At 43.3% G+C, this 13,903-nt stretch overlaps 1 protein-coding gene across 4 annotated transcripts in view; it reads right to left on the minus strand.

Annotated features, from left to right (window-relative positions):
• The window catches only part of hecw1a (HECT, C2 and WW domain containing E3 ubiquitin protein ligase 1a), a 62,357-nt gene extending 50,987 nt beyond the window's left edge, over positions 1-11,370 (minus strand). For 2 of the 4 annotated variants that reach the window (XM_031873668.1, XM_031873665.1), the window contains exons 1-3: positions 11,196-11,370; positions 5,905-5,962; positions 1,880-2,192 (exon numbers count right to left, since the gene is read on the minus strand). In XM_031873668.1, the coding sequence (XP_031729528.1) occupies positions 1,880-2,192; positions 5,905-5,931 (340 nt within the window). In that variant the 5' untranslated portion in view covers positions 5,932-5,962; positions 11,196-11,370. The remainder of the gene's footprint in view (positions 1-1,879; positions 2,193-5,904; positions 5,963-11,195) is intronic. The other 2 variants (XM_031873666.1, XM_031873664.1) reach the window with 1 other exon arrangement.
• Positions 11,371-13,903: the final 2,533 nt, after the last annotated feature.

Below are 13,903 nucleotides of genomic sequence, written 5' to 3' on the forward strand. Positions count from 1 at the left end.
GTTTTGAAGCCTTGAGTTCAGAGATTTCGCTGTCGCCATCTTGGATTACGGCCGTCGCCATGTTGTTTCTTTCACAACCAATGAAGAGAAGTTACCAGAGGAGTGATGTAGAGATGCTGTATACATCTCTGGTAGTGGCAGTGACCTGTCAATCACAGTAAGCCCGCCCTAAAGCACACTCTGCTTTATGGTCTGTTTGACTCTAAATGGACCATAATGTACTAAATCAGAGTTAGCCAACACGGTGCCCGCAGGCACCCTGTCGCCCGCAGGGACCAGGTGAGTCGCCCGCAAGGCATGTTCTAAAAATAGCACCATGGAGCTCCGTCTAAAATTGTAGTTGCTGTTCTTTTTCAATCAAAAACCCTTGCATTATTGTAGATTTTAAAATGACAATATTTCTTGTCATAAGAGAGTTGGGTGCCAGGACGAGGCCGCCGCACTAGGTTTTCAGGTTCCGAATGGCGGGTGCTTCCCGTTGGCGCCAGAAGCGCGCCGCGAGCGCACCCCGTCGTCAGGTCCGTAAATCCTCGGAACAGGCCGCGGGGCAACAACTCAGGGGTGGCGGGGGTTGAGGCGAAGCAACGCAATCCGACCGAAAAGGCCCAGACTAGAGGTTTGAACGCGGGCGCCCGAAGACGCTCGCGCGCCTCGGAGGGTTGGATCCTCCGCTCGGCTATAGACGAGACTTTTTACTAGTTTCTTCGTGGAGAAAAAGGTACCGTTGGAAAAGCTGGTGTCGGTGACAACAGACGGGGCTCCCGCGATGACGGGCCGGCATGCAGGCTTCATTGCGCAATGCAAAGGTGACCCAGACTTCGCAAAATTTCTACATTACCACTGCATCATTCACCAGCAGGCGCTATGTGCAAAAGTAACCGGCTTTGATCATGTGATGATACAAATATATCAGAGATGTGATACCTCTGACTTTCAAATGTTGAAACAGATTAACAGAAATAAAAGTTGCATGTTTAAATATATATGTGTAGCTGTCATCATTGTTGTGGAAATCATTCTTAATAATTATTGTGAGGAATAATTAACTGACATGTGATCAAACAGTCTCTTCACATATATTATTATTATTAAAATGCGATCTGTGCAACTTTGTTATTCAGGAAGTTTGTATCAAATAACTAGCCCTTCGTACTACACGGTACCCTTGAAGTAGCTCTCAGTTTAAAAAAGGTTGGTGACCCCTGTACTAAATGAACATCATGCTGTATTGAAGAAGACTTGAAACTAGAGATTGAGACCATAAACTCATGTTTACAATGTTTACTGAGGTAATAAATCAAGAGAGAATTAGAGTCATTTTCTCATAGACTTCTATACAACCAGAGGAGTCGCCCCCTGGTGGACATTAGAGAGAATGCAGCTTTAAGACACTTCTGAGTCCAGCATATTGTCCCCAGAGGACCTTTATAGGACGTGGCTCATTCACTGCAGTTCACTTTTGCTGCTGGATGCTGTATAACGTCACAACTGAATTATTTTTCACTTCCCTGGAGTCAACGAGCGATGAGTGGCTCTTGACAACCAACAAGATGCACTTCTGAGGACCAAGCAATCGGCCCCGCCCGAACAGGTGCTGCACTAGTACCTTTAACGACATCTAGCCATACAGACAGTTTCTTTTATTTTTCCTTTATTACACATTTTATATGAATATTATGCACAGTTATTACATGATCAGTTATTACAACAAGTCTCACCTCATTGCAGAGTGTCTAAACACCATCTGAATACTGACAGGAAGTGCTTGTGTTAACATAGATTGTATGTGGTAACTTTAGAGGCTTGTGTCATTAAATATTATTCAATGATTATTCTTCACCTTTAATCATTCAATGTCATCATGTCATAACTCACTTACCGACAAGATACATGCCAATCCAGTCTCCGGCATCCACTTCCTCCTTGATGTCCCACGTGATCACCAGGTCTTCAGACTGGCCGATGATGTAGTGGGAGGAGTTGATGGTGAGGGTGGAGCGAGCGTCCGGGGAGACCAGATCAGTGTCACTGGTGGACCGCGGCAGCCCCAGCATGAAGTCCTCCTGGTTGACGGCGTAGCTGTCCGGGCCGTAGCTGTGGCGAACCGCGTCCTTGCAGCGCTGGCGGGTCTGGCTGCTGCGGGACGGGGAGGCCATGGCCGCCAGGCCCAGGAACCGATTCTGGTACAAGTTCTGCAAGAGAACGCACAGCAAGAAGCTTTTTACAGCAAGGTGTTATGTTGCTGCTTAAGAAGACAACAAGGGTGGAGGATCATGGTCTGTGCCGGAGACATTTGAAGAGAGTGTTGAGGAGGAACCCATTTGAATGGCCATGACTGTGAGTGTCGACAATAAGACTCAAATCTAACAGTTCTGTCCTTTCACCCATGTTTGAGTTTCCTGCTAAAAGCACAGCAGCTAGTGTTCAGTAGTACTTGACAATGTTGTCTTTCACTCTAGGTTCACTCGGGGGGTTAAGAAGCACAGAGCCAGTGTGTGAATCTAAATGATTAAGCAGCTTGCTGCAGCTAGCAGCTGAAAAGAAAGCTGCTAAATCATCTTGTGCCACTGCAGGAATGCACCAATCAGTCTTTTCTCTCCCAATTCTGACTCAATATGAAAACTCAGGTTATTGAGTACATACTCTAATAATATGCTTGAGTATATACTCTAATAACCAACATTGGAGTAGTATCCCCAAAGCTTTACGAATACTAAAGCGAATGAGCTAGTTGAATTGAATAAGGATTGTTTGGTTTATTCAGTGGCTTTGGTAGCATGCTGTTGCGCTTAGCATGCTAGTTAGCTTAGCATGGTAGCTGAGGATGATGGGTTGTTGCTTGGTGGGTTGAGCAGCATGCTCCTGGTGATAGCGACATGCTAGTTAGATTGACAAAGACAATGGAAGCACAGCGCTGTGCAATAGCATGTCAAGCTAATGCAAGGACATTAACAACCAAAGATGGTAAATGCAACCTAAACAGTTTGACTTTGTAATATGTGTCCTGTTAGTGAGTGGGTATACATTAGCAAGTGGCCCAATACTTAGTGGACACATATATTAGTTGGTGGAGAAAGCTAGCGTGTAACCAGTGAGAACATACATGTCACTAGATGCTTGCAGCTATGTTCTCAGTGTTCATGGACAGAACGGCAAACACCACGAAGAGACTCAGAGGTTTGACTTAAAGGAGTTTTAAAGTGGCCGCTACAAACACAAGTATTTTGGTCATTCCAGTGGTAGTCTGCACTTTTAATAGCTTGCAACAATACATGCCGCCAGTGTCTCAGTTGGACAAGCGTCCGAGTGACGGCAGCTGTTGAAAACACCGATAGAACATGCAGGTGTCCTCATGAAAGCCTTAACTCAATCCTAAACACACTAAGAACTGGGTTTATTACGCCAACCATTCACTAGAGCTACTAAACTGAAACACCTGTTGCTCTGAAGCGGCTGTGATCCTGTCAGGAGTCCTCTGCTGGAATATCATTCCTGACAACCTGACATTTTGATGCTGGTAACGGTTCTGATTGAGTGTTCATAGCTTGCTGACTGGTCTGGATGGCTGGGGCCAAACGCATATCTTTAATGCTGTCAGCCGTAAAATGGTCTATAGACAGCGGCTGACGGCTCGGCTTCTTTGATTGAAAAAGAAAATGTTTGTGTTTTCTGAAGTGTCTGTTTCTGAAATGTATTAATCTATTTATTAAATCTATATGTATTTATAGAAGGCAGGTGTGTGAATCGGCTTTGCTGTAAATTGTGGACATGCAATATTCTGACAGGCATCTCAGAAAACATTTCTGAAAGTTGGCCTCTTGTCTCTCACATTTACTGCTGATGATTTGGGTTTTTGAAAGACTTTCTATTAAACCCCTGCAATATGTAGACATGACTTTGCCGTCTGATTGGCTGTGCTGACATGACACCACTGTCATTGTGCCCTTTGCCTTTTGATGGAATCATCTAGTGTCAGGGTGCAGTATCACTTCCAGTCATTCACAATGACAGCTGCTGTTGATATTTGATCACTGAGGGTCATTTTGAGGTATGAAAAGCATATCATAACATCAACTAAAGAAACATGTGCTGACTGTGTATATCTGATATTAGATCCAGCACAGAGAGCCTTTTTAAAGCTGCCTTCATACACCGTGATGAAAACTAATCACTCCAACTGGCAGAGTGATCATGTGGAATAACACAAATACATATATATATATTGTATGTATATAAACAATTTATAATCCTGGTGACTTTCAGCATATTAAGCACCATTTTTGATACTTCCTCAGCAATAGACATTTAATGTATTTGTATTAGAACTGCCTCTCTATAAAGTAGTTGTCTTTGTTCCCACTGGAGTTTTGTTTTTTGCTTTTTTGTTAGGTTTAGATTATTAATTTCATTAAGTATACAATTTTTTTATTTTATCTTTGTCCATTTTTATTATATGTAGTAATTTCCTTTATTTAGAGGATTTCTTTCTGTTTGGTTTATTTGTTTGTGATACTTTTCTTCAGTACAATCCTGTATTTCTGAAATCATTCGCTTCATGTATGTTTTTTATGTGTAAATGACAATGAGCATGTACACAACGGTGTGCTGAATGTTTGAATCTGCTTTGGCTCAATTTAAAAAAGAAATAAATGAAACTGAGCGTGAACTTAAAATACTAGAGTAAAACTACAAACTGAGTTAAGGACTACGAGACTGTCAGAAAGGAGTAATACCTGCTTCTACTATTGACAATATTGCAATACTTCTCTGGGTAAGCCCCGCCCTGCGTAGCTGGTTGAGGTCAGTGCCATTGGCTGACGTTATATGACCACAGGGTCAGGGCATACCAACTGAACTAATCCAGTACCTGTGTCCTGTGGAGCACCAATCCTCGGGCTGGAATGCTACACAGGGCGGGTCTTGCCAAAAGAAGGATTGGGATACATAAAGTGTCTGAGAGTATTCAGATCCACTGTCATTAGTAGTACCACAGCACTGGATGAAAGTGGTGTGTCTGTTCAGCATGGACCCTGATCACCGCAAGATGCGCCATCATTACCAGCACGTCCGAATGTGAGGGAGAGCTTCTCCATCCGATCAGAGAATGCTCTAGTTGGGAAGCAGCTCCGGGGCACGACTCAGCGCCTCAGCCTTGACGGATTGTTCTGGATGCTGAGGCGCTTTGTGCGTGCAGTCGGTGATGAGAAGAGGTCGTTTGCGTGCTCGGTACAATGTTCATGTGCCGGCTCGTGTCACCATGTGATATGGATATTAGTGAAACGCCAGCATGAATATTGATTTAGCCGAGGCTTGTACCAATATATTGTTTTTCTTTTCATTGATTTGTCAAATACTGCCAAATTATGGGAAGACTAATACACAACGCAGGAAGTTTTTGGCATGAACACGATCACATTTGAAGATACTGAATTTGAGAAAGAATTGACCAAAGTACATTGTACATGAATATATATGTTGGTACCATTTGTATGTATGTATATATGGTATACACATATTCCAAACAATAATTTGTTGTTCACCGTGACGCATTATCGGCAGAAAAAAGGAAGTGTTTAACTACAGGTGTCTAGTACTGGTCTGCACATGTGCAGTAGCGTTTGGGCAAGATGTACAGACAAGTGACAAGTGTTGTTTGTGTGTAGAGTAAATGAGCTGAGGTGCGTTGAGTCTTGTACTTGCAGACACCCGATGCAGCATTTGAAGCTGCTTCATATACATTTCTGATACTAGTATCGGTATCAGAACTCTATCCATTGTTACTGGCACCAGGCTTCAAAGTCCCACAATGCTGCAGACAAACTGGGTGGTGGTAAGCAGGCGCATAGAGAAGGCGGGGGGTGATCGTGGTGGTGGTGGTGGGAAGGGTGGGGTGGGGGCACTGACCTTGATACTACAGAGCTGCATCAGCATAATGACCAGTCAACCCAAAGCAGACCAAAACCTGAGGGGAAGTGGGAGGAGAAGGGCGGCGTGTTACAAACCACAGAAACAGAACAGCACAGGCTGTGTGAATGCAGCAGGTGGGACTCAAGTATGAAAAAAACAAAAACAGAATCATCACACGTTATCATACTTCCATCTTTGTCAGATAAAAATATGAATAATTGAGAAGGAGCAGAAGCTCAGATGGACCTCCACACACACAGACACATGGAGAACAGAGACAAACAGCAACAGAAAGACTGAAAAGCTACTCTACAACATCTCATGGTCACATCGCTCAGCTTCCATGTCTATAGGTAGTCACATGGCTGGCATCACTGCAGTGGAGAGGCAAGCCTGCAGAGGAAGGAGCTGTTAGCAGGAAGATGTTCTCTTTGCAGACTGGTCCGGTGAATGTGGGCTGTGTTCACTGTAGCATCAACACTACACTGTTTATCAGAGGACGTTAACCTTAGTTGATCTAAGCTGCTGATCAATATCTTTAAAATGGCAGGTTTCTGTTGTAGTGACGAGCATACAGACAATGATCAGCTGAATATGCAGCTCCTCAACTTAACGCAGCTTTTTAGTGACTTTCAGCTCATTGTTCAGCACAACTTCACTGTTTTGGTCTAACAGACCCACCGAGCACTCCCTGCTGGGCACCCAACCGGCAGACAGGCGAAGAAGTGATGGGCGGGTCAAGCACCCGAAGCCGACCCAACAAGCATGCAAACTGCTAACTTGATGCATGACGGTAGCACGAGTGTCAGGACCACAGACTGTGTATAAGAAGTGCATGTAGTCATGGTGACGTCCCTCATTGGTCTGTGGACTGTGGCTTTGAAGCCTCGAGTTCAGAGATTTCACCGTCGCCATCTTGGTTTTTTTTGCAACCAGTGAACAGAAGTGACCATCTTTGGAATTTGGAGGAGTGACGTAGAGACCTGTCAATCACAGTAAGCCCCCCCTAAAGCATCCCCTGCTTTATGGTCTGTTTGACTCTAAATGGACCATAATTTACTAAATGAACATCATGCTGTATTGAAGAAGACTTGAAACTAGAGACTGAGACCATAAACTCATGTTTACAATGTTTACTGAGGTAATAAATCAAGAGAGAAGTAGAGTCATTTTCTCATAGACTTCTATACAACCAGAGGAGTCGCCCCCTGATGGACAGTAGAGAGAATGCAGGTCTAAGACAGTTCAGCATTGGCTTCACTTTTCAGAACCAGAGGATGGTGCCTGGTCTGGACTGAGGTCTGAGACAAGGATGGTGTGTGTGTGTGTGTGTGTGTGTGTGTGTGAGAGGGAGAGCAACAGAGAGGAGAATGGTAGGTGGACTACTGCCTGTAATGTTCCTGTAAGTTATTTATAATGTACTTAGAGTGCTGCTTGGTCACTTTTAACCCGCCCGCCCAAACCCGCAATATTTTCCAATCAGCACACCCAAACCCTCCTGACCCACGCATCACTAACCCACAGTCAGCGACAAGCTGGTGAACATAATGGAGCATTAAGCAGTAAAAGAGCCAGCAGAGACTAGAACTAAGCTAATAGAGAGTGTATACGGGACTTTAATTCATCGGATTGACTCAAACACGACTCCAAATGAATGAAGGATGTTTCTCTACAGCTGTAATATTTAAAGAGACAGAATCAAATATATGTTTCCACCTGTAGGGCTATTTATCAATCTAGAATATTTTTGGTGTGAGTTGCCTAGTGTTGGAGAGATCAGGCTTTATGATGTCTTCTCTGCAATATCACAGAACTCTATGACCCTCGGCTCAAAGCAACTCACACCAAAACTATCTAGATTGATAAATAGCCCGAAGAGATTTACGGGTATCTGATTTTGGGGTGAACTGTCCCTTTAAGATTTTCATGAAATCAAACACCATTTTTTAAACTATTTATAGTTTTGGATATACTTTTTAGGGATCCAGACGTATTTCATATTGTTGAATAAAATGTCTTCAGCTTGTGATAACCACAGACGTCTAACCAACACCACATTCGGAACAACATGGAGGCTTTGCTGTCAGAAGGTAAGCTTCTAATTGTGACGACCCTCCTCCTATCATACACTAGGTGCCGGTTGTGTTTCATCTGTTACAGGTGCTGAGTGGAGGATCGTCAGCAGGATGAGTCTCACCTGTGCCGGTGTGGCTCATCCTTAAATACCCTTTCCAGTTGGCAGGCGCTCGGGCGGAAGGAAGACCTTTGTTGACAGGCTCACCACAGTTGTTGCTGACTTTGTGAAAGTGCTGATAACGTTGGGTTACGTGTTTTTGGCGAGACAAATAAACTACTACTTTTGGCCGCCAGCTCAATGTCTCCCTGTTTTGTTCCAGTTTCTGAGCCGGGCTGTGACATAATAATAAGACCATTCTTCTCGCTGATACTTCACATTTAAAGCAAACTACTGGAAGGGTTCTACTGTGAAGCAGCAACAGGAAGTGCCGTCATTGGGGTTAGCTAGCATGCTAACTCATAGCTCAGTATAAAGACATTGTTTTCTGTACTTTTCCTTTCACCCTATCAGCCAGTGAACAGAGTAAGATCAGGAAACACGCTCAGATGTTTTTCAGCCCTCTGTCTCCAAAGAGAACAAACTCCTCCAGCAACATTGGACATCTAACAGCTGAAATCCGAGAAACAACCAAATGACCTCGTCTTTTTCCTGATGTCCCTACTTTGTTATTCCCCCCCAGCATGTCTCTTCAGCTTTCCTGTGACAGCCTGTCTGTAACTAACCAATGAGATGGGAGCACAATGTGACACACACATGCACAGAGGCACATACAGAAACTACACCAGCTCCTGTTTCACATCATGTTCAAATCCCTACAGTCCTCATTAGTCATGTGGTACCATATTAGCATGGTGCCCAAGCTAGCCACACACACACGCGCACACACACACACACACACACACACACACACACACACAGGGTAATCTCCTGGGAAATATCCCCAGTTGTCCTTCCTACTTGTTCTGACACTTGCACAATTAACCAGTATAATTGTGTTCCAGACTACATGATTATTAATTCTGCATGCATTTTTTCTCGAACAGGAGAGAGCGGGAAGCTTCTGCTGGAGATGATCAGTAATGATCTCCCTGATGATCCCTCTGAGGAAGCATTGTTCACATACAGATGGGTAACCATAGCTATATGATCTCATCGTTGCTGTCCACATGAACATCTGACTCTGTAGCTGCTCTACTTTTCAACTGAAAGCTGATATGCACTGTGTGTGTGTGTGTGTGTGCTGATGGGCTTCATGAAAAAGGGTACACAATAAAACAGTGCAATTACAATAGATGTATATGTTGTATTGTCCCATGGTGGTCTTTAAGCTGAGCTGGTTCTGCTGAGATGATGGGATCACATGTTGGTAATGGTCGTGACTGTGGTGTAACATCCAGAAGAACACAAGGAACTCATCGGGGACTTAATATGTTTGTGTTTTGGACTGTTGTTCAGAAAGCAACGGGGCATTTGAAGATGCTTTCTGACACTTCACAGACAAAAAGATGAATTGAGGTAATAATGTGTATGTAGCCCCGGTCTCCAACAATCTAAGCGTCCTTCAAATATGCACGGTTTTATTGCAACTCCGTTCTGTTTTGGTGGATGTCAGAGATTGTTTCGTGGCGCTTCAAACTCTGTGACTAACGCAGTAAAAGTGGAGCTGTCGGCTGGGTGTAGCAGGAATATCACAGAGCAGTATCTACTGAACAAGACACAGAGTCACGTGAGCAAGATTGTTTTTGTCAATGTCAAATTGCCGCTCATTTTGTTTTTATCTATGCACAGAGAAAGGCAGCACCGGCACAACACTACATGTGCAAATCTCACTTATAATGTAAACAATGTCAAACATGGGGTTACAATGGGAGATAACTGGCCACGTGCTCATGAAGGAACATGAATAGCCCAATAACTACAGATGATCTGGCACCAGGCCTTTAGTATTCAGAAGACTGACTGGCTACCTGAGACCTCAGCCGACCACTGCAGAGCTTCATTCATCCAGTGGCTCCACAAACAAGACCTCTAATCACACCTTCTCTGCATACATCAGCCACAATCATCCTGAGCTGGTGCCAGCTTTGATATGTGCATATTCATGAGTGTTTAAAATAGCAAGTGGGAAATAACAGGCATCTATGGAGTTTAATAAAAAAACACCAAAACAAGTGTATCCCCCTTGTTGATTGTCATGCTTCACTCTACAGAATACAAATAATAATAAAATAGCCAAGAGAAATAATAGCAAGAAGTGGGATTAGATAAAATGGCATTTCAATGAAAATAAACATATTTTATTGTTTGACAGGTAGGTTTGTGATAACTTGACAACCAGCATCATTGGTGAAATGCAGCCCAAAGGCACTTCTATAAGAAAGTGATATGCTGCTCTTTGGAAATAGCCTGTTTTTGTTGTTGTTGATTTATCTTTCATAATAGCACTTGTTCTTCTATAGCTCCATCTGGTTTGTTATTTGTTGAACCAATGACACCAGAACACAGAGAACACTGAAGGAAAGGCACGCCGTGTGGTGCTCCAGTATTTAAGAGGATTCTGAGGATGGGAATCCCCACTCTGGGGGGGGCTCTCTGTGCATCAGGACTCGTAGTGGGCTACATCCCAAATCACGAGCACGAACAGGGTGAAGCTGTGTGGCCCTGACATCTGCAGCGCCCATCCATCACGCCAAGCACCGTTACAATAATTGCAGACATTAATGTTACTTAATGAGGACATTTTACACGAAAGATGACTCAAGACATTCTCAGATTCGCATCCAAGCTTTGATTCGGCACACACCCAACGGCTCACAATAACGCAATTTAGCCTTTTTCTATAAATGTAATGCCAACTTAGGAGCGATGTGTCCTGCTAGCAATGACAGGAAATGAAGCTCGGGGGGAACCGTGTTTGGTGGTGAGGTGAACTACCTCTAAAAATACAATTAGTGTGGATATGTGGTCGCTCCTGAAGAAAGAAAGCCAGACTAACATATGTTCCACTGGCTGTTTCCTCTTGTACCGGCGAACCCCACGTAACGCTAATCACTCGATGTTTTGAACAGAACTCCGCCTGCCGTTTCCTCCACACGGAGGGAATGACAGACAGCCTATGCGGGCTACAGAGCGATGGATGGGCCGCTGCTTAGAGACTGATATGAAAGGCAACATCACCTCACGTAACGCAGCAACAATGGAGACGACCTACCTGGGATAAATTAAGCTGCCGGTGGATCATTCTCCAAAGGTAAGGATGAGAACTCGAAGGGGCGCTCGCCCGCTAATTCCCACCGAGCTCCATTTCGACGGTAAAAGGCAGGAGGAACACAAACAAACGGAGCACCGAGTAAAGGGGCCGATGAGGCACGCGAGAGAGGCTGTAGTCACATCCCTTGGACCAAAGTAAAGCTAGCTACAATACAACACGCATTTCCGGTCACTGCCAAAATCGGTCATTACAAAGCCGTGACCTGTGAAGGTGTTTAAGTATTTTTTGAGCAATATTTTTAATTAAAAGTACATTGTCTATGACTATTATGTGACATACGCGTGTGGCAATGAGCTGTATCTGAAAAATAATAAATTTAGGCAATTACGACTTAAAATAGGCTTTTATTTTGAAGGTATCTCTTCTGGTCGTACTTGAGATAATTTGCCGGAGAACGCTGGGTACCAATGCCTCACAGCCAATCAGAAAACGCGCTTTTCTCCTCGCGTGCGCGGCCTCCTCTTCGTCTCTGCCCGCCAACTAATGCATACATAAATATGCTCACGCGCACGCTGTGGCACGAGCGCAGTTATTGTCCACATCACTCTGTGCTCCCGTGCAGAGAGCCGCTGACGTGAGGAGGCACAGCGCGCTGGATAAGAGCTTCCTGCCGGACCATAGCGTTCACTTCAGCTCGTAGCTGGAAACATATGAGAAAACGGTTCATCTCAGCATTCAGGAGGAAAACACTACTTTAGTAGGTGGTAATACTTCGGAAACATACTCCGCTTTCACGTAGTAGCTTAGATATTACTGGAACATGCAGTTAACCTTTTTACAGTTTACTGGATTATGTCCCAATATGTTTTCTGTTGCCTATTCATTCATCATAATGAATATTTAATATTGAAAACTGTGGGTCTTTCCGTAATATTACTGCGATTTTACAGAGACCTCAACTGTTTCAAGCATGAATTACAAAACGTTCCTCATATTACAAAAGACACGTTACCATATCTTTTCCCCATTGTTTTTTTCTGTTAAAAAATCCCTCACAACGTTGATCTCTTGCACTCACTTTATTTACTTTTCTCCCTTCTTCATCAGGTAAAAGTCATCCAAAGCAAAAAAAAATCTCAAAATGTTTATGTTGAATTAATGTGCACTTAATGGACATCAGAAATACGTATATCAATATGCAAGTCAATAAAGCATCGTATTATTAGCCATGTATATCTCAGTAATCTGTAGCACAACACTATTCATTGTAAAGGCAAACTTGTAAAATATAACTTTTCTTTATAGTATTCTAAGGAAGAAATAAAACACCTTAATAATATTTGAGTAGTGGAATCTATTTTTTTAATTATTTCTTGTATCACAAAAACAACACCCAGCAAAATGAAACGTAGATCTGTTTTACTAACAAATGCAACATAGTCAAAGTTAAACTACCGGGTGTATTTTATGGCTGTGGTTGGTGCATTTTATTGGCGTATTAATCATGTAAGAAGAGACATAATGCCAAGCAGTAAGACAAGGAGGAAAGTGGTGATAGAGAAATAAAAAGGAGAGGTGGAAAACCAAAGACGTGTTGTGATATAAGACGAAGAAGACGAAGAAGAAGAAGAAGAGGAGAGAAAGGTAGGGAGAAACAAAAAGAGCGAGTCAAAAGATCATAAATAGGTTGAAGGACACAAAGACAAAAGGAATAAGATGGACAGGCCCTGTGAAACATGGTTAGCGTAGCTCCAAACAGGAAGAGGGAGAGCAGCAGAGAACAGACACAGCAGGACATTAAGACTGGTGCTTCTGAGGAAACGGTGGCTCCGTCTGATGGACTGTCTGCGACGTAAAGATCATTTCCAGAGGAAATGAATGCAGAGATAACGCACTTTAACCAAGTCTCTGCTATTCTCTGTGTCAACGCAGAAGAAAGCAGTAAATCTGTTTTCAGGCACGGCTAGTATGTGATATGAAACTCTTCCTTTACAGTAATGTCTTGTCTTTCCTTAATTAGTAAGTGTGCAGAGAGACGTGATATGCAACAAAGTATCCAGTTGGATATCTGTGTGCTCACATGGTCAGAACCTCAGCCCCAGTTTAATGAATGCTTGCTTTAGCTTGAAATCACCAACAGTGGAGATGTGTGATTCTCATTGAACAATATTTGTATGACAGCCAACATTCTTCAAGAGAAAAAATGAGCTAATTTCAGCACAGTATCACACAATAAAAGAGACTGAAAGGAGAAAACTACACACATTGAAGAACAGTAGAAGAAGAATGTGCAGATGTTACTCTGTTTGCTTATTAATTAAGTTTACAAGGTCTCCGTTGATAATGTACCACACTGTATGAAAGTGAGATAGTAACAATGCAGCATCAGTGCATTGATCTGACAGGAGCTGAGAGCCTGGGACAATAATCCCTTATTATAGGCTACTGCAGACTCCAGGTATTTTGAGGTGTACAAAGGCTGGACTCCAGACTCCAGGATGCTTCACACTGAAAAGCTTGGATAAGCTGTGAGCTGCACTTTATCAGAGATGGTGAAGTTAACATCTGTGTGGACAATAAGCCACACAATGGTGAGCTTTATACCGGATCAGAAGCCTTTTCAGTTAGTTTCGGTTTTCCACCTCCGATGAAGAGCAGCGTACAGCCGCTTCCCTAAACTCTGTCTCATCCAGAGAGTCCCAAACAGG

This window comes from Anarrhichthys ocellatus, unplaced genomic scaffold (assembly GCF_004355925.1).
Source record: "Anarrhichthys ocellatus isolate YVR2014 unplaced genomic scaffold, GSC_Weel_1.0 scaffold73, whole genome shotgun sequence".
NCBI lineage: Eukaryota > Metazoa > Chordata > Actinopteri > Perciformes > Anarhichadidae > Anarrhichthys > Anarrhichthys ocellatus.